Below are 20,003 nucleotides of genomic sequence, written 5' to 3' on the forward strand. Positions count from 1 at the left end.
AGAAGTAGACATGCTGGTGTTATTTACGTTAGTGCAGGATGAGCTGGTTCATAGGCACATGATTACTGCATACAATAGCTGTGGGATCAGCAGAGGCATTCATGGCAGTTAGAGGGACATAAATTAGGTTACTTACATTGTGTCTTCCAACGCCCCTAGGATAATGTACATTTGCTATAGCATTATGACAACTCAGCGACACAATGGTAGGGATTATCTGAGCTGGGCTTGGGTCATTGATAAGTCATTGTCTCAAAGCAACCTTATAATTCTGTGAAAGGATCCAGGAACCCAAATGATTTGGGTGGATCCCATCCTCCTTATAAAATTAGCTTTGTTTCCAGAAGGTATAAGAATTGTCAATAAATGTTACACCCACAGAGCTGCAATAGTTTCATATCCAGTTATGGAGGGATACAAGTCTGCTGAAACGTTCAATGCCATGATTTTGGGAGGGCAGAGGGCCAGATATTATGGGGCGTTTGTTGGCGTGAAGCAGTGACACAATCAATTCTTTAAAATTCATCTTCAGCTGTTCTGGGATGTCCTTCATAATGTCATTGAATCCCACATGAACTATGATAGACTCAATTTCCTAATACTGGTTTCAAATGTTTGGGAGCGGCTTATTGATGTCTTGTACTTGTGCTCCTGGACAGCACAGCGTTTTTGCCTCAGTGACTGAGACCTTTCTCACTGTTGAAGTGCCCAATACAATGGCTGGAGAAGGGAATGGAAAAATCCGCCCATTCCTACCCCTTACACAATTCATTGAACCTTTCACGGGCCCACGTAAAGCAGAATAGCATACGCCCGCTGCTCCTGGCGATATGTTTAGACATCCCACAGCAGTCAGATCCAGGGAGAGGGATAAGAGCCGAACTCCACGACGAAGCCGCTGCTATAGTCAGAGTAGTTGGAGTCAGCGTAGTTGGAGTCAGCACCACCATCGCAGACACAGGCAATCCCAGCGATGGAGGTGCAGGTAGATCAGACACCATTGCAGTAAAGCTATTCCTTATGTCAATCTGCTCCGAACCTCTCGCAGTTACTCCCGTCCACTTAGCAGCAAGGCCCAGCCTTTGGTTTCAGCGACTTGTGACATGGAACAACCTTCCTGCTGTTCTCCATCTACTTCACTACAAGATGGAGAAAGAGAAGCAGATGGAGATGACTTCCTTGACAGGCAAGTTCCAGGAAGCACAGGGCATTCAGATAGTAAGAGATGGCAAGGCAGGGAAACAGGCCCGAGCGGCATCCAGCCATAGGAGTAAAGAATGGGAAGTTCCAATTTGCGTTTTCCCCATAAGTTCGCGCAGACGTGAGCTTTGTTTGCTAAGCATAGCCACTTCTGTACTCCTCCTCTAGCAAACAATTGCCGCATTGGAACTCATTGGACAAGAGCGTAATAAACACAGCTTCTACAGTGCTGGAAACATTTGTTTGCTATTCCAGGCTAAGCGGGCTCCATTGCAACCTAGCTAGCTAGCTAGCTGGCTAGTTGGTAGCAGGTGTTGACACAAACACTTAAGAAAAAAATATTTAAAAAATAAAAATAAAACAAAGTAAAACTTCGGAAACAACAGGCCGAAGCAACAGGTCGAGGCGCAGGAGGTATACGAGTTCTTGACAGGAAATGACACTTATCGACAACTCATGGGGGACAATCCAAACTACACCAGAGAGAGGGTGTCAGGTTTACTGTCACACACACAAGGTATAATTGGGCAAGACCCTTGGAGGTCAGACAAATATTAGAGGGAAAGTTGAATAAGAGCACTGGATATATAAAATAAATAGTATTTCTGTGTACTGGGAAAAGCACACCTGAGACAACCTTAGTTGCCATGGAAATAGGACTGTTCAGCTTTGGTTTGGAGAGCTGTGTTTGTATGTGTGTGTGTGTGTGCACGTGAGCATGCATGTGTTTTTTTTCCCCCTGTTGTGCACCTTTGTGACTGAATACCACATAAGGCCGGTAGATTAACTTTTAAAACTTTTTGGGCGACCCGACAAAATTCACATAGAAATGTGAGTTATAGATCTGTCTGTCATACCCTGATCTGTTTCACTTGTCATGTGATTGTCTCCACCCCCTCCCAGGTGTCACTTATTATCCCTGGTGTATATATCCCTGTGTTTCCTGTCTCTCTGTGCCAGTTCATCTTGTATGTTTTCCATACAAGTCAACCAGTGTTTTTCCCGTACTCCTGCTTTCTATTTCTCCTTTGCTAGTCCTCCCGGTTTTTGACCCTTGCCTGTTTTCTGGACTCCATTCCCGCCTGCCTAACCATTCTGGCTGCCCTGACCTCGAGCCTGCCTGCCACTCTGTACCCACTGAACTCTGAACTGGTTTTGACCTTTTGCCTGTCCACGACCATTCTCTTGCCTGCCCCTTTTGGATTTTTTTATAAATATCGAGACTCAAACCATCTGCCTCCCATGTCTGCATCTGGGTCTCGCCTTGTGCCCTTATACTGTCATTCTCATTGAAAGCAAGTCTAAGAAGAAGTAGATCGCTTCCATGTGCACTATTTCTATGCTTCCAGTTTTCGGTTTTGTACACCAGCTTCAAACACCTTAAAATACAATATTTGTGTTTATGGAAAATATATTTCACAGCAGTTTAGATGGTACAATTATTATGTACACAATACTTGCTTGTTTTGTCACATAAATTGAAATTAGACGCACTATTAGCATGCTAAGCAACCAGGAAATTGTGAAACAATTTCTGTATAATCCATCTATAAAGCTGACTTTTACAGGAGTTCCTGGCCTCATCCTGTTTATCTATAGATTATACAGTGAGGTGTATATACAGTGCATTTGGAAAGTGTTCAGACCCCATTGACTTTTTCCACATTTTGTTACATTACAGCCTCCTTCTAAAATTGATAAAATAATTTTATAATAGCCCATAATGACAAAGGAAAAACTGAAATATCACATTTACATAAGTATTCAGACCCTTTACTCAGTACTTTGTTGAAGTACTTTTGGCAGTGATTACAGCCTCGAATCTTCTTGGGTATGATGATACAAGCTTGGCACACCTGTATTTGGGGAGTTTCTCACATTCTTTTCTGCAGATCCTCTCAAGCTCTGTCAGGTTGGATGGGGAGTGTCGCTGCACAGCTATTTTCAGGTCTCTCCAGAGATGTTTGATCGGATTTAAGTCTGGGCCCTGGCTGGGCCACTCAAGGACATTTAGAGACTTGTCCCGAAACTTCTGCATTGTCTTGGCTGTGTGCTTAGGATCGTTGTCCTGTAAGAAGGTGAACCTTCTCCCCAGTCTGAGGTCCTGAGTGCTCTGGAGCAGGTTTTCCTCAAGGATCTCTCTGTACTTTGCTCCGTTCATCTTTCCCTTGATCCTGACGAGTTTCCCAGTCCCTGCTGCTGAAAAACACCCCCACAGCATGATGCTGCCACCACCATGCTTCACCGTAGGGATGGTGCCAGGTTTCCTCCAGACGTGACTCTTGGCATTCAGGGAAAATAGTTCAATATTGGTTTTATCAGACCAGAGAATCTTGTTTCTCATGGCCTGAGAGTCCTTTAGGTGCCTTTTGGCAAACTCCAAGTAGCTGTGACGTGCCTTGTACTGAGGAGTGGCTTCCGTCTGGCCACTCTACCATAAATTCCTGATTGGTGGAGTGCAGCAAAGATGGTTGTCCTTTTGGAAGGTTCTCTCATCTCCACAGTGGAACTCTGGAGCTCTGTCAGAGTGACCATCGGGTTCTTGGTCACCACCAATGCCCTTCTCCCCCGATTGCTCAGTTTCGCTGGGCGGCCAGCTCTAGGAAAAGTCTTGGTGGGTTCCAAACTTCTTCCATTTAAGAATGATTGAGGCCACTGTGTTCTTGGGGACCTTCAATGCTGCATAAAGTTTTTGGTACCCTTCCCCAGATCTGTGCCTCGACACAATCCTGTCTCGGAGCTCTACGGACAATTCCTTCTACCTCATGGCTTGGTTTTTGCTCTGACCTTATATAGTCAGGTGTGTGCCTTTCCAAATCATATCCAATCAATTGAATTCACCACAGGTGGACTCCAATCAAGTTGTAGAAACATCTCAAGGATGATCAATGGAAACAGGATGCACCTGAGCTCAGTTTCGAGTCTCATAGCAAAGGGTCTGGAATTTTTTTATTTTTATAGATTTGCAAAAAATGTCTAAACTGTGTTCGCTTTGCCATTATGGGGTATTGTGTGTAGATTGATGAGGGAAAAAAATATTTTATCAATTTTAGAATAAGGCTGTGATGTAACGAAATGTGGAAAAAGTCATGTTGTCTGAATTCTTTCCGAATGCACTGCAGTGTACTTTCAGACTTTTACTCAAGTAGTGTTTTACTGGGTGACTTTCACTTTTACTTGAGTCATTTTCTATTAAGGTATCTTTACTTTTACTCACGTATGACAATTGGGTACTTTTCCATGGGTCGCTCTTTAGATATTGTGTAGGCCTACTGTACACACATTCTGACAGTCATCCACTGATGACACAGACAAACACACACACACACACACACACACACACACACACACACACACACACACACACACACACACACACACACACACACACACACACACTGAACAAGGTCTGAATGCACAGAGTTTGGGGGAAGTCTGAACAGTTTTTGCAGGATGTTTCGGTTGCGTAGGTAGGGTTGCTAGCTGACATTTGTTTAATTGAGCGGAATGGAGGAATTATGAATGAATGATGCATGCTTGTGTGTGTGTGTGCATTGTGCTTGTCTGTGTCATCAGTGGATGACTGTCAGAATGTGTGTACAGTAGGCCTACACAATATCTATCGGCCCACATTTGCCCAGAGGGGTATACTACAAAGCAGGATTAATCAGTTAGCCGACTAACGTTGATAAGCAACCAGAAAGAAAAAATACTTTGATTTTATTTTTAATTAAAAAAGCTAATCTTAGATATCTTTTTGTTTTTTAAATCAATCAGACCATGCCCATTTCAAGCTTATATTTCTACAAAACAAAAATGTATCAGAATGTTTCGACAAGTTAGCTGACTGACTCCATAATCCTGTTTTCCATTGTACTCCTCAGGTTGTGTGTGTGTGTGTCCACAGTATATTTTCACAATGCATAAGCAGACTGTTTGCGCAGTGTGTGGCGGTGCCCTTGCCAGTGCGTACGGACACAGAATGACGTTGTCGCCAGATGTTCGGTCTTGCTTGGGTGCGTGTCATTGAGTTAACAACGGAACAATCATATTTGATCAGCTTAACAAAATCACATGGTCCAGACTGATTAATAAAACAGAATGAATCAAACACAATATCCAGTTTATTCCTTTTAATTCAAGATCAAAATATACAATCTTTTTTATCAATATTTTCCCCATACAAGTGAAAAATACAGTATCTTGAGTCTCTATTCTGTTTTGTTGTCTGTGAATGAAAATGTTAAGCGTTTTTTAACAATGACGAAGTCTTCCAATTGACATACATACAGTGGCAAGAAAAAGTATGTGAACCCTTTCGAATTACCTGGATTTCTGCATAAATATGTCATAAAATTTGATCTGATCTTCATCTAAGTCACAACAATAGACAAACACAGTCTGCTTAAACTAATAACACACAAACAATTATACTTTTTCATGTCTTTGTTGAACACACTGTAAACATTCACAGTGCAGGGTGGAAAAAGTATGTGAATATTTGGATTTAACTGGTTGACCCTCCTTTTTGCAGCAACCTCAACCAAACATTTTCTGTGGTTTCTGTGGTTGCGGATCAGACCTGCACAACGGTCAGGAGGAATTTTGGACCATTCCTCTTTACAAAACTGTATCAGTTCAGCAATATTCTTGGGATGTCTGCTCTCTTGAGGTCATGCCACTTGTCGTTGTCTTGTTGCATCACTCAACTTCTGTTGAGCTTCAATTGGCAGACAGATAGCCTTACATTCTCCTGCAAAATGTCTTCATAAACTTGGGACTCATTTTTCCGTCGATGATAGCATGCTGTCCAGGCCCTGAGGCAGCAAAGCAACCCCAAACCATGATGCTCCCTCCACCACACTTTACAGTGGGGATGTGGTTTTGATGTTGGTGTGCTGTCCCTTTTTTTCTCCACACATATTGTTGTGTGTTCCTTCCAAAAAACTCTACTTTAATTTAATCTGTCCACGGAATATTTTGCCAGAAGCGCTGTGGAACATCCAGGTGCTCTTTTGTGAACCTTAGACATGCACCAATGTTTTTTTGACAGCAGTGGCTTCTTCCGTGTTGTCCTCCCATGAACGCCATTCTTGTTTAGTATTTTACGTATCGTAGACTCGTCAACAGAGATGTTAGCACTTTCCAGAGGTGTCTTTAGCTGACACCAGGATTCTTCTTAACCTCATTGAGCATTCTGCGCTGTGCTCTTGCAGTCATCTTTGCAGGATGGACACTCCTAGGGAGAGTAGCAACAGTGCTGAACTTTCTCCATTTATAGACACTTTGTCTAACCGTGGACTGATGAACATCAAGGCATTTAGAGATACTTTTGTAACCATTTCCAGCTTTATGCAAGTCAACAATTCTTGATCTTTGGTATTTTAAGATATCTTTTGTTCAAGGCATGGTTCACATCAGGCAATGCTTCTTGTGAACTGTAAACTCAAATGTGTTTTTTATAGGGCAGGGCAGCTCTAACCAACATCTCCAATCTCGTCTCATTGATTGGACTCAAGGTTAGCTGACTCCAATTAGCTTTTGGAGTAGTCATTAGCCTAGGGGTTCAAATACTTTTTACAACCTAAAACTGGGAAAGTTTAAATGATCTATTCAATATAGACAAGAAAAATACAATAATTAGTGTGTTATTAGTTTAAGCACTCTGTGTTTGTCTATTGTTGTGACTTAGACGAAGATCAGATTTTATGATAAATACATACTTTTTCTTGCCACTGTATAGATAGACAGTGTCGCTCTCTCTTCACACACACACACACACACACACACACACACACACACACACACACACACACACACACACACACACACACACACAAAACAAAGACACAGTTTGAAGCTGAGATGTGCATTTTGTGAAATGGCGCCACTGGTAGCCCCAGGCGCTTTCCTTATTGTTTTGTTTTTGAAACGGGACAGAGGAGCATTGTGGTAAAAAAACAAAACATTCTGCTCTTCTATCGTGCCTGCAACGATGTCCGAGGGGTTCTTTGTTTGAGGTAATGTCTTTATTGTTGTAATATCGTAAACGGACATGGCAGTTTCACCGCTACGGATTCCGACTTCAGAGTTTCAAATGCTATTTCAATGAACTAAAAAATCTTGTGCAACCTCCACTGGGTGTCTGGAAACAAATTAATAATTCAATAAGTGTGTGTGTGTGTGAACTCATTCCGTATGTGTGAATATATGACCATTGGCCAATGTGTTAATTAGATTGCCTGCTCTATAAAAAAGGGTCATTATATTTATCTTCCTGAAACAGTGGACTGCTATATGGCACAATACTTCAGGAAAAGACACCCTGGGCTAGCTGTCTGCAGTTACAAAAAAACATTAAATTACTATGTGTTTTTTCAACTTTTGTTTATTTCTCCCTCTTCCCCATTACTTCTTCTTCCCTCTCTCTGTCTCCATCTCTACTCTCTCTGTCTCCCGCTCTCTCTCTCTCTATCTGTTCCCATCTCCCAGGTAGGTTGAGCTGATGTAGTTTGGCTGTGTGGGTTGTCTTTCGTTGCTGCCTCGGAATTCTACTCTAAACCATCCCCTATATTCCCCTCGCGCTGTTCAGAGCCTCCTCACTTTGTCACTTTTCCTCTCTCCTGCCTCCTCTCTTCTCCCTCCGTCCCACTGATCTCCTCCCTTTCTCTCTTCTCCTCCTGTCCTATCTCACTCTCCTCCCTCCACTAATTAGATCAGGACATCTACTCGCCCGAGAGCCACTCTTTCAACTCTCATCCCTGACCACCTTTTCATCCACTCTCTCCATCACTCTCTCTCTCTTTCGCTGTAATTCTCTATCTGTTCACCAGTTTTCTTCCCCTCCCCCTTTCTCTTCTCTCCTCTTTCCCCCCACCTCTCACTCTCCCTCTATTTTCATGCCTCCCCCACCCCTCTCTCCTACCCCTTCTCCCCTCTCTCTTAGGTTTTTTTTGGTGGCGTTCTTGACAAATGTGTCACTGAGTTGTGTGATGAGGTCAGCCAGTTCTCCGGTGGCCTGAGACTTCTCCTCCAGGAGCTCATAGCGCAGGCTGGAGATGTCCTGCTTGATCTCCTTCAGTTCCCCTAAAACACAGATACAACACACACACACACACACACACACACACCAACACATGAATGAGTGAAACACACACACACACACACACACACACACACACACACACACACACACACAGCTGCTGCTGCTGCTGTTCGATTACATGCTGTTAAGAATGAACTAACATTGAGGAGAGAGGACCAGACTGTGATCCTTTAAGTTACTCTGCAGGATACATTACATACACTCCCACTGACAATACCCATCCAAGCAGGTAGCATCTGCTGAGGTACATAAAGGCGACATTGAAGGAGATTCGATTTTCACCTTCATTGACTTCATCGTTCTCCCTGTCAACCTGAGCTTTCAGAACATAGCGTTTAATGAGACGCTTCATGATCTTCTGCAGTACGACAGAGAAGAGAGAGGGAGGAGGGAGGGGAGGAGAGGTGAGAAAAATATGAAGGGAGAGAAGTGGAGAAGAGTTGGTTATGAAAGCTGACCATAATCTTTATTAAACATACACACACACACGCGCACACACACGCACATCCAGCCCCCCCCCACACACACAGGCGCACATCCAGCCCCCCCCCCCCCACACACTACACTGAGGTGTTTTATAGAGATGAGCTCTCACACTGTGTCACACTGATCAGCTCTGAATGGTAAGTATTGATCTAAAGCCTATAGAGACTACACACTTAGCTCTCTTTAAGACCCACTCACTCAGTCCATGCATTGAAACGCTCTAAGAACCGGTCCATAAATATATATAGATGGGTGCAGTGAAATGTATTGTTTTACAGGGTCATGACACCCCTGGAGCAAATGGCACCCCTGGAGCAAATGGCACCCCTGGAGCAAATTAGAGTTCAGTACCTTGCTCAAGGGCAAATCAACAGATATTTCACCTTGACAGCTCGGGGTTTCGAACCAGCGAACTTTCAGTTACTGGCCTAATGCTTTAACCGCTATGCTACCTGCCATCCTGTGTGCACTACATACGCACTCACTGTGAGAAGCTGACCTGGCATACCAAAATAAATTGTGTGTATCAGCATAATGGTCTGTGAGAGGCACAATAGAATGACCTCATGACAGAGGAAGAGAGAAGATTTCCCCATTCAGTCAATCACTCCACACTCCTGCTCATTTATTCAGCCATTACCTGCTCCCACTAAATCCATTTCTCGATACCTCATTAAACCTATATGTCGTCTCATTTTATTTCCTTCTTTGCCCACTCATTCCCCTCTGATATTTCTAACATATTACCTCTACCTCCCCCTTCTACACCCCTCTCCCCTCTTTCTTTCTTTCTTGCTTACTTTCTATACATCTCTCGTTCTCTTGTACCTGGTATCTGGTGGGATGTTTGATGGATTTTCTGAGAGTGGACTCCTCTCGTGGTCGACTGTGGGCTCTGTAGCGTTTGCCCTGCAACAACACAACATGAGTTCAGATATATATATATTGCTTACAACTGGGGTTGGAGTGAAAACCTACTACAGGAGGCTAGTTCTCTGCAAACGCAGATTGACATAAAAGTGTAATCAACTTTGTTCTAAGAGCAAAAATAATCTGATCGGATTTGTTCTGCCGTAAACTAACCAATTGGTTTCTAAAAGATTCTCTGTTCAAACCTCCGCCATGTTTTCAAAAGTTGTGCATCTGTTAAACTCCGCCCATTGACCTTTTAGAAACCAATCGGATTTGTTCTGCCCTAAACCAGTCAGCTATTTCCTGCCCTTAGAACAAAGTTGACTATGTAAATCTGCTCCAGGAACAGGGATGGAGAGCCCTGGTCTAAATCCAGGTGCTGGTATTGGCAGGACCAACAAGTGTTCAGTATGCAGGAACAACTAGAGAAGACAGGCGACCGACCTTGACTTAAGTTAGATTTTGTTGATGCAGGTCTACTATCTATGCATATTCTAGTTTCTGGGCCAGAGTAGTAACCTGTTTAAATTGGGTACGTTTTTCATCCGGCCGTGAAAATACTGCCCCCTAGCCCAGACAGGTTAACCCTTTTTTGGTTACGACATGATTCCATGTGTTATTTCTTAGTTTTGATGTCTACAGTATTATTCTACAATGTAGAAAATTGTAAAAATAAAGAAACTGTATATATAAATAGATAGAAAATAATACTGTATTATATGTTATATTTATTTCTGTGCTGCAAACATGATTCCTATTACCTTGGAATAATGTATATTATGTCACTGGGTGTTGATGTATCTGCTCTCTGCTCTGCTAAATATCAATGACCTAGTTTTAATGTCCTCTTCTAGATTTACTTAGTGTCCTACGAGTCCTTATTTTCATTTTGGCAGGAGATACGCTGAAACACACACACACACGCACGCGCACAGACATGCATGCACGCACACCCACATGGATATACACACACAGATCTGGGGCTCGAAAGGCTGCTAAGCTTGACATCATCAGTGGCATGGCAAAACAAGACAGGGCACCAAACTGCAACGGGTCCTGAAACCCCTGACAGACACACACCCACTAACCCGTGCACTAGCCCTGCATACTAACACAAACACACACACACACACACTCACACATAAACACACGCTCAATAATAAACAGTTACAAACACAATGTGCGCGACGTACACGAAACACTCTAAAAGTGAAGGAAGTTCTCTCTTTCAGGAAGAGAGAAACCGCTGCAGTTCGCGCCAACAAACTCACTTCACATTTATCCCGTCTTCCTGAGGTGTAGTGTGAGTCTGCGTATCGATTGGTCACCTAATGCTCTGCTCAGTGGTGTTTCATAGCCAAGCCATCAGATCTCTGTCTACCCACAGAAGCAGTTCTATAAAACTGATCCTGCCTCTACAAACCAGGTTAAGCATTAGGAAGGAGCGGGCACATCCAACAGCTTCTCTAATACATCCTAAAGCCTTTGAAATAGATCCAATAGTCTCCACAACACATCCACCACCAAAATAACCCAAGCGGCTTTTGCGACAGCTTTGGCAAAACATTGTGCAGTGCCATTCAGATTTGGCACCATCCCTCCCTGGGTGTTCAGCTATGCTTTGGCAAGACCGATTTGTTTTTATATACACTGCTCAAAAAAATAAAGGGAACACTAAAATAACACATCCTAGATCTGAATGAATGAAATAATCTTATTAAATACTTTTTTCTTTACATAGTTGAATGTGCTGACAACAAAATCACACAAAAATAATCAATGGAAATCCAATTTATCAACCCATGGAGGTCTGGATTTGGAGTCACACTCAAAATTAAAGTGGAAAACCACACTACAGGCTGATCCAACATTGATGTAATGTCCTTAAAACAAGTCAAAATGAGGCTCAGTAGTGTGTGTGGCCTCCACGTGCCTGTATGACCTCCCTACAACGCCTGGGCATGCTCCTGATGAGGTGACGGATGGTCTCCTGAGGGATCTCCTCCCAGACCTGGACTAAAGCATCCGCCAACTCCTGGACAGTCTGTGGTGCAATGTGGCGTTGGTGGATGGAGCGAGACATGATGGCCCAGATGTGTTCAATTGGATTCAGGTCTGGGGAACGGGCGGGCCAGTCCATAGCATCAATGCCTTCCTCTTGCAGGAACTGCTGACACACTCCAGCCACAAGAGGTCTAGCATTGTCTTGCATTAGGAGGAACCCAGGGCCAACCACACCAGCATATGGTCTCACAAGGGGTCTGAGGATCTCATCTCGGTACCTAATCGCAATCAGGCTACCTCTGGCGAGCACATGGAGGGCTGTGCGGCCCCCCAAAGAAATGCCACCCCACACCATGACTGACCCACCGCCAAACCGGTCATGCTGGAGGATGTTGCAGGCAGCAGAACGTTCTCCACGGCGTCTCCAGACTGTCACGTCTGTTACATGTGCTCAGTGTGAACCTGCTTTCATCTGTGAAGAGCACAGGGCGCCAGTGGCGAATTTGCCAATCTTGGTGTTCTCTGACAAATGCCAAACGTCCTGCACGGTGTTGGGCTGTAAGGACAACCCCCGCCTGTGGACGTCGGGCCCTCATACCACCCTCATGGAGTCTGTTTCTGACCGTTTGAGCAGACACATGCACATTTGTGGCCTGCTGGAGGTCATTTTGCAGGGCTCTGGAAGTGCTCCTCCTGCTCCTTCTTGCATAAAGGCGGAGGTAGCGGTGCTGCTGCTGGGTTGTTGCCCTCCTACGGCCTCCTCCACGTCTCCTGATGTAGTGGCCTGTCTCCTGGTAGCGCCTCCATGCTCTGGACACTACGCTGACAGACACAGCAAACCGTCTTGCCACAGCTCGCATTGATGTGCCATCCTGGATGAGCTGCACTACCTGAGCCACTTGTGTGGGTTGTAGACTCCGTCTCATGCTACCACTAGAGTGAAAGCACCGCCAGCATTCAAAAGTGACCAAAACATCAGACAGGAAGCATAGGAACTGAGAAGTGGTCTGTGGTTACCACCTGCAGAACCACTCCTTTATTGGGGGTGTCTTGCTAATTGCCTATAATTTCCACCTGTTGTCTATTCCATTTGCACAACAGCATGTGAAATTTATTGTCAATCAGTGTTGCTTCCTAAGTGGACAGTTTGATTTCACAGAAGTGTGATTGACTTGGAGTTACATTGTGTTGTTTAAGTGTTCCCTTTATTTTTTTGAGCAGTATATATTGTTTTTATTTCACCTTTATTTAACCAGGTAGGCCAGTTGAGAACAAGATCTCATTTACAACTGCGACCTGGCCAAGATAGAGCAAAGCAGTGTGGCACAAACAACACAGACTTACACATGGGATAAACAAACGTACAGTCAATAACACAATAGAAAAGTCTATATACAGTGTGCGCAAATGTAGTAAGATTTACCAAGGATCTGCTCAGCACCATTCACAGCAAATTCTCACCAGGTATTCCAATACAAATTTCAAATTGTATTTTAAAAATGTTCTTATCTTATTACACTGAAAATAGCTTTGTATAAGATCAAACACTTACTAGCATCTACAGTATGTATTGATACAATTAGGGTTTGACTTTTGACCTTTGCCCTCTCCCCTCTGACCTTGAGTCGTGAGTTAAGCATGCCCATCTCTAGCTCGTTGTCGCGGCGACGCCCCTTGGCCTTGCAGAGGTGAACGATGCAGGCCTTGGTGCGGAGGACCAGGTAGTACCAGGACTTGGGAGAAGGCACCATGTTGAAAGGAGCCGGCAGAGTGCGACCCTCGTCAAAGTAGGACATCCACAGCTTGGCACGGGCAAACTTCCACTCTACATCTGCATCTGTCTGGAGGGGACACACACACACACACACACACACACACACACACGGACATACGGACACAAACAAATAAATGCATGCGCACACCGCACACATAAACACACACATTGGTACAGTCATGTGGGATTAACAATATTTCACACTGAATATTTGTTTCTTTGACTAAACATTATCATAACATGACCATTGTATGATTATAAATGTAAGATTGGATAATTCCTAATGAATGACTTATTAATAGGACTCACCTCTATATGAATGAATTATTAATAGAGCTGACCTCTATATGAATGAGTTATTAATAGCACTGACCTCTATATGAATGAGTTATTAACAGGACTGACCTCTTTATGAATGAGTTATTAATAGAGCTGACCTCTATATGAATGAGTTATTAATAGCACTGACCTCTATATGAATGAGTTATTAACAGGACTGACCTCTTTATGAATGAGTTATTAATAGAACTGACCTCTTTATGAATGAGTTATTAATAGGACTGATCTCTCTATGAATGAGTTATTAATAGGACTGACCTCTTTATGAATGCATTATTAATAGGACTGACCTCTATATGAATGCGTTATTAATAGGACTGACCTCTATATGAATGCGTTATTAATAGAACTGACGTCTATATGAATTAGTTATTAATAGGACTGACCTCTATATGAATTAGTTATTAATAGGACTGACCTCTATATGAATGAGTTATTAACAGGACTGCCCTCTATATGAATGAGTTATTAATAGGACTGACCTCTATATGAATGCGTTATTAACAGGACTGACCTCTATATGAATTAGTTATTAATAGGACTGACCTCTATATAAATGAGTTATTTATAGGACTGACCTCTTGTCACGCCCTGATCTGTTTCAGCTGTCCTTGTGCTTGTCTCCACCCCTCTCCATGTGTCGCCCATCTTCCCCATTGTCCCCTGTGTATTTCTACCTGTGTTTTCTGTCTGTCAGTGCCAATTCTTATTTGTCAAGTCAATCAGCGTTTTGTCTCAGCTCCTGCTTTTTCCCAGTCTCTCTTTTCTCGCCCTTCTGGTTTTGACCTTTGCCTGTCCTGACTCTGAGCCAGCCTGCCTGACCACTCTGCCTGCCCCTGACCCTGCCTGCCGTTCTGTACCTTTGCCCCACTACTCTGGATTATCGACGCCTGCCTGTCTTGACCTGTCGTTTGCCTGCCCGTTGCTGTAATAAACATTGTTACTTCAATACAGTCTGCATTTGGGTCTTACCTGAAACCTCACAGTATGAACTGGCCATGACTGACCCAGCAGACTTGGACCAGCTCCGCAACTCCATCTCCTCCCAAGGAGCCACCATTGGGAGGCACGAGGAGTTGCTTCGCGGTCTGATATGTGGGTTGCAGGCCGTGGCCGAACGTCACGACCTAGCATTGGACACATTGTGGGAGCAAGTCCGTGGGCAATCTACCAGGCAGCCTACCACGACGGTAACCCCCCAGCCCCTCAGCAACCCGCGCTGGTAGCAGCGCCGTCACCCCGGTTTCCCGGGAACCCCGCTTACCTCCCCCGGAGCGTTTTGATGGAGAGTCGGTCACCTGTCGGGCATTTCTCGCTCAGTGTTCCCTCATCATAGAGCTGCAGCCTTCCTTCTTCCCCTCGGTCTGCTCTAAGATAGCGTACCTCATCATGCTGCTGTCCGGGAGGGCCCTCGCCTGGGCTACGGCCGTTTGGGAACGGCCGTATGCTTCAGTCTGGAGGGTTTCGTGGCGGATGTGAAAAAAGTTTGAGGCTCCGGTGTCCGGGAGAGAGGCTGCCTGGAAGTTACTCCAGCTTTGGCAGAATTCCAATCAGTGTGGCAGAAAATGCGATGGATTTCCGACCGCTAGCAGCAGAAGGTGCCTGGAACCCGGAAGCGCTGTTCGACATGTTCCTGCACGGATTATGGGAGGAAGTAAAGGACAAGCTTGAGGCCCGGGAACTACCGACGGATCTCGATTCACTCATCGCCTTAACCATCCGGATCGCTGGACAGCTACGGGAACATAGGAGGGAGAAGAGGTCTGATTGCGGTCCCAAACGCCCACTCAAGGATCCCACCTTGCATCTGACGAACTCCGGAAGTCCCCGAGGGGATTCGAGCTTACCCGAGGTCCTCCAACAGCCTCCCGAACACTGCCGATTTACCTCTTCCCGAGCCCATGCAGCTCGGCAGGGCTAGGCTGTCTACAGCCGAATGTGTGCGCAGACTTAACACCCAGAGTTGTCTGTATTGCGATACTGCCGGTCAGTATGTGTTTACCTGTCCCATCAAGAGACCTAGCTCATTTGTAGGAATGAGTACTCTGGTGGGTCTTAAGGACAATTTTGCTTCTCCCCCTACTCCCTCTCCATTCCACCCTGCTGTGGGGGGACCAGTCCAAGTCTCTCCAGATACTTATCGACTCAGGGGCCGATATGAGTCTTATGGACGTTACCCTGGCGTCCGAGCTGGGCATCCCCACTCAACCTCTTTCCATTCCCATGGATGTTAGAGCGCTGGACGAGCGCTCTATAGGCCGGGTCACCCACCATACCACCCCGATCAACCTACGAGTGTTGGGGAACCACAGCGAGACGATCCAATTCCTGCTAATTGAGTCTCCGCAGGTTCCCGTGGAATTGGGATTCTCTTGGCTCCAGCGACACAATCCCGCGATTGACTGGTCTACTGGTGCCATCGGGGGCTGGAGCCCATTCTGCCACACTCATTGCCTGAAGTCTGCTCTGCCTGCCCTGGGACGTCTTCCTGGGGGCTTGGAAATTGCCCAGACCTCTCCACCAGCCCCGCGGAGTACCAGGACCTCCGGGAGGGGTTCAGTAAAGCCCGGGACACTTCGCTTCAACAGCACCGACTGGTATCCAAGAAGGTCAAGCCAGATGCGCTGGCATGCCGCTATAGCCCCGCGGCTACACCCCCTGAAGCCGAGACCTTTCACCCCTGCTACAAGATCATTAGCCCCTCTGCTGTTCGTCCTCTGTTGCCCCGTACCCTTCATGTTCTTCCTACCTTTCCTGTGTCTAGAATTAAAACCATGTCACACAGCCCTTGGTCTCCTGTTCTAAACATTGTTACTTCAACAGTCTACATTCGGGTCTTACCGGAAACCTCACATCTCTAAATTAATTAGTTATTAATAGAACTGACCTCTATATGAATGAGTTATTAATAGAACTGACCTCTATATGAATGAGTTATTAATTAGACTGACCTCTATATAAATGAGTTATCAATAGGACTGCCCTCAATATAAATTAGTTATTAATAGGACTGACCTCTTTATGAATGAGTTATTAATAGGACTGACCTCTATATGAATGAGTTATTAATTGGACTGACCTCTTTATGAATGAGTTATTAATAGGACTGCCCTCTATATGAATGAATTATTAATAGGACTGTCCTCTTTATGAATGAGCTATTAATAGGACTGCCCTCTTTATGAATGAGTTATTAATAGGACTGCCCTCTTTATGAATGAGTTATTAATAGGACTGCCCTCTTTATGAATGAGTTATTAATAGGACTGCCCTCTATATGAATGAGTTATTAATAGGACTGCCCTCTATATGAATGAGTTATTAATAGGACTGCCCTCTATATGAATGTTATTAATAGGACTGCCCTCTATATGAATGAGTTATTAATAGGACTGCCCTCTATATGAATGAGTTATTAATAGGACTGCCCTCTATATGAATGAGTTTTAATAGGACTGACCTCTATATGAATGTTATTAATAGGACTGCCCTCTATATGAATGAGTTATTAATGGGACTGCCCTCTATATGAATGAGTTTTAATAGGACTGACCTCTATCTCTTGGTAGGAGCTATTGATCATAGCGATGAGCATGTTGAGTAGAACCACCACCATAGTGACGTTATAGACCCCGAACAGCACATAACCAATATTCTCTATGAACTTATGGTCATACTTCAGGACCACGGAGATCACCTCCGAAAGACCGAAGATGGACCAGAACAGGGTCTTAAAGCTCTCCTCCACCCTGGGGAAACACACACGGATGCACACGCAAGCATGAGTCTGTAAACCAGAGTATAGTGTTCTTTTAGTAGAGTTTATGAGCTGGCACTGATGAAATAGCTGATGAGTCATGTCCAATTCCAACACATTATCCCCCCACCAGGAAAGCTCAACTGAAGAGGCAAAGCCAGTTCTCCTGTTCCACTTTGGAACAGGGCTTTTGTCTGTGATTTGGTTGTGCACGGAACAGAAAAGGTTGGAAACGTCCGGTCCAGTCTAGTCTAGTCCAGTCCATTCGGTTCTGCTTTTAGTCTCAGTGCTCATGGCCTGATCCGCTGCGCCCTCGTTTCATTTCACGAGAACAGGTTGGTCGAATGAGGTGCCATTGCTCTAGCGAGCGCTGTCAGACACCCAAGCTCTGAGGGGGTTTAGAGTGAGCTAAACATACACTTTGCCTAAAGAACACCGACATTTGGACGCAATCCTGTCAATAAACATTCAATGAGTGGCAGAGCAAGAGGGAGGGGTGAAGGGGAGGAGAGATGTCGTCTACAGGCCTGTGTGTGCACTTCAATAAACCTCTCCTCTTTCAGCGCTTAGAGCCACACACACTTCATCTTTCTAGGAAGAGTGGAAAACACTGTTTAATCTTCAACTCGCTCTCTATGTCTGGTTCTCCGTCTCTCTGTCTCTATGTCTGGTTCTCCGTCTCTCTGTCTCTATGTCTCTCTGTCTCTGTCTCTCTGTCTCTATGTCTGGTTCTCTGTCTCTCTGTCTCTATGTCTGGTTCTCTGTCTCTCTGTCTCTATGTCTGGTTCTCTGTCTCTCTGTCTCTCTGTCTCTATGTCTGGTTCTCTGTCTCTCTGTCTCTATGTCTGGTTCTCTGTCTCTCTGTCTCTATGTCTGGTTCTCTGTCTCTCTGTCTCTATGTCTGGTTCTCTGTCTCTCTGTCTCTATGTCTGGTTCTCTGTCTCTCTGTCTCTATGTCTGGTTCTCTGTCTCTCTGTCTCTCTGTCTGGTTCTCTGTCTCTCTGTCTCTATGTCTGGTTCTCCGTCTCTCTGTCTCTCTGTCTCTATGTCTGGTTCTCTGTCTCTCTGTCTCTATGTCTGGTTCTCCGTCTCTCTGTCTCTATGTCTGGTTCTCTGTCTCTCTGTCTCTCTGTCTCTATGTCTGGTTCTCTGTCTCTCTGTCTCTGTGTCTCTGTCTCTGTCTCTATGTCTGTCTCTCTGTCTCTCTGTCTCTATGTCTGGTTCTCCGTCTCTCTGTCTCTCTGTCTCTATGTCTGGTTCTCTGTCTCTCTGTCTCTCTGTCTGGTTCTCTGGTTCTCTGTCTCTATGTCTGGTTCTCTGTCTCTCTGTCTCTCTGTCTGGTTCTCTGTCTCTCTGTCTCTATGTCTGGTTCTCTGTCTCTCTGTCTCTATGTCTGGTTCTCCGTCTCTCTGTCTCTCTGTCTCTATGTCTGGTTCTCTGTCTCTCTGTCTCTCTGTCTGGTTCTCTGGTTCTCTGTCTCTATGTCTGGTTCTCTGTCTCTCTGTCTCTATGTCTGGTTCTCTGTCTCTCTGTCTCTCTGTCTCTATGTCTGGTTCTCTGTCTCTCTGTCTCTGTGTCTCTGTCTCTGTCTCTATGTCTGGTTCTCTGTCTCTCTGTCTGGTTCTCTGTCTCTCTGTCTCTGTGTCTCTGTCTCTGTCTCTATGTCTGGTTCTCTGTCTCTATGTCTGGTTCTCTGTCTCTCTGTCTGGTTCTCTGTCTCTCTGTCTGGTTCTCTGTCTCTCTGTCTCTATGTCTGGTTCTCCGTCTCTCTGTCTCTGTCTCTATGTCTATGTCTGGTTCTCTGGTTCTCTGTCTCTATGTCTGGTTCTCTGTCTCTCTGTCTCTGTCTCTATGTCTATGTCTGGTTCTCTGTTTCTCTGTCTCTATGTCTGGTTCTCTGTCTCTCTGTCTCTATGTCTGGTTCTCTGTCTCTCTGTCTCTATGTCTGGTTCTCTGTCTCTCTGTCTCTATGTCTGGTTCTCTGTCTCTATGTCTGGTTCTCTATGTCTGGTTCTCCATCTCTCTGTCTCTATGTCTATGTCTGGTTCTCTGTCTCTCTGTCTGGTTCTCTGGCTCTCTGTCTGGTTCTCTGTCTCTGTCTCTATGTCTCTATGTCTGGTTCTCCGTCTCTCTGTCTCTGTCTCTATGTCTATGTCTGGTTCTCTGTCTCTCTGTCTGGTTCTCTGTCTCTATGTCTGGTTCTCTGTCTCTCTGTCTCTATGTCTGGTTCTCTGTCTCTCTGTCTCTCTGTCTCTCTGTCTCTATGTCTGGTTCTCTGTCTCTCTGTCTCTATGTCTGGTTCTCTGTCTCTCTGTCTGGTTCTCTGTCTCTCTGTCTCTATGTCTGGTTCTCTGTCTCTCTGTCTCTATGTCTGGTTCTCCGTCTCTCTGTCTCTCTGTCTCTATGTCTGTCTCTCTGTCTCTCTG

At 44.9% G+C, this 20,003-nt stretch overlaps 1 protein-coding gene across 1 annotated transcript; it reads right to left on the bottom strand.

The window, feature by feature from the left end:
• Nucleotides 1-6,021: 6,021 nt before the first annotated feature.
• LOC123743105 (short transient receptor potential channel 7-like) lies at nt 6,022-18,253 on the bottom strand. Its single transcript, XM_045718220.1, has 5 exons — nt 17,374-18,253; nt 13,327-13,548; nt 9,620-9,700; nt 8,588-8,663; nt 6,022-8,286 (listed from the first exon to the last, which is right to left on the bottom strand). Exons 1-5 carry the CDS (start codon nt 17,677-17,679, stop codon nt 8,081-8,083), a joined length of 891 nt encoding a protein of 296 aa, XP_045574176.1. The 5' UTR covers nt 17,680-18,253; the 3' UTR covers nt 6,022-8,080.
• Nucleotides 18,254-20,003: the final 1,750 nt, after the last annotated feature.

Source organism: Salmo salar, chromosome ssa05 (assembly GCF_905237065.1).
Source record: "Salmo salar chromosome ssa05, Ssal_v3.1, whole genome shotgun sequence".
Taxonomy (NCBI): domain Eukaryota; kingdom Metazoa; phylum Chordata; class Actinopteri; order Salmoniformes; family Salmonidae; genus Salmo; species Salmo salar.

What these genes read in the sequence shown, in the direction of transcription:
- LOC123743105 (XM_045718220.1), bottom strand. Translation starts at nt 17,679, where the DNA reads ATGACTCATCAGCTATTTCATCAGTGCCAGCTCATAAACTCTACTAAA. An exon ending in GCTCCTACCAAGAGATAGAG is followed by an intron (nt 13,549 to 17,373) that starts GTCAGTCCTATT and finishes TGTCCCCTCCAG; the next exon opens with ACAGATGCAGATGTAGAGTG. An exon ending in GAACGATGAAGTCAATGAAG is followed by an intron (nt 8,287 to 8,587) that starts GTGAAAATCGAA and finishes TCTGTGTTTTAG; the next exon opens with GGGAACTGAAGGAGATCAAG.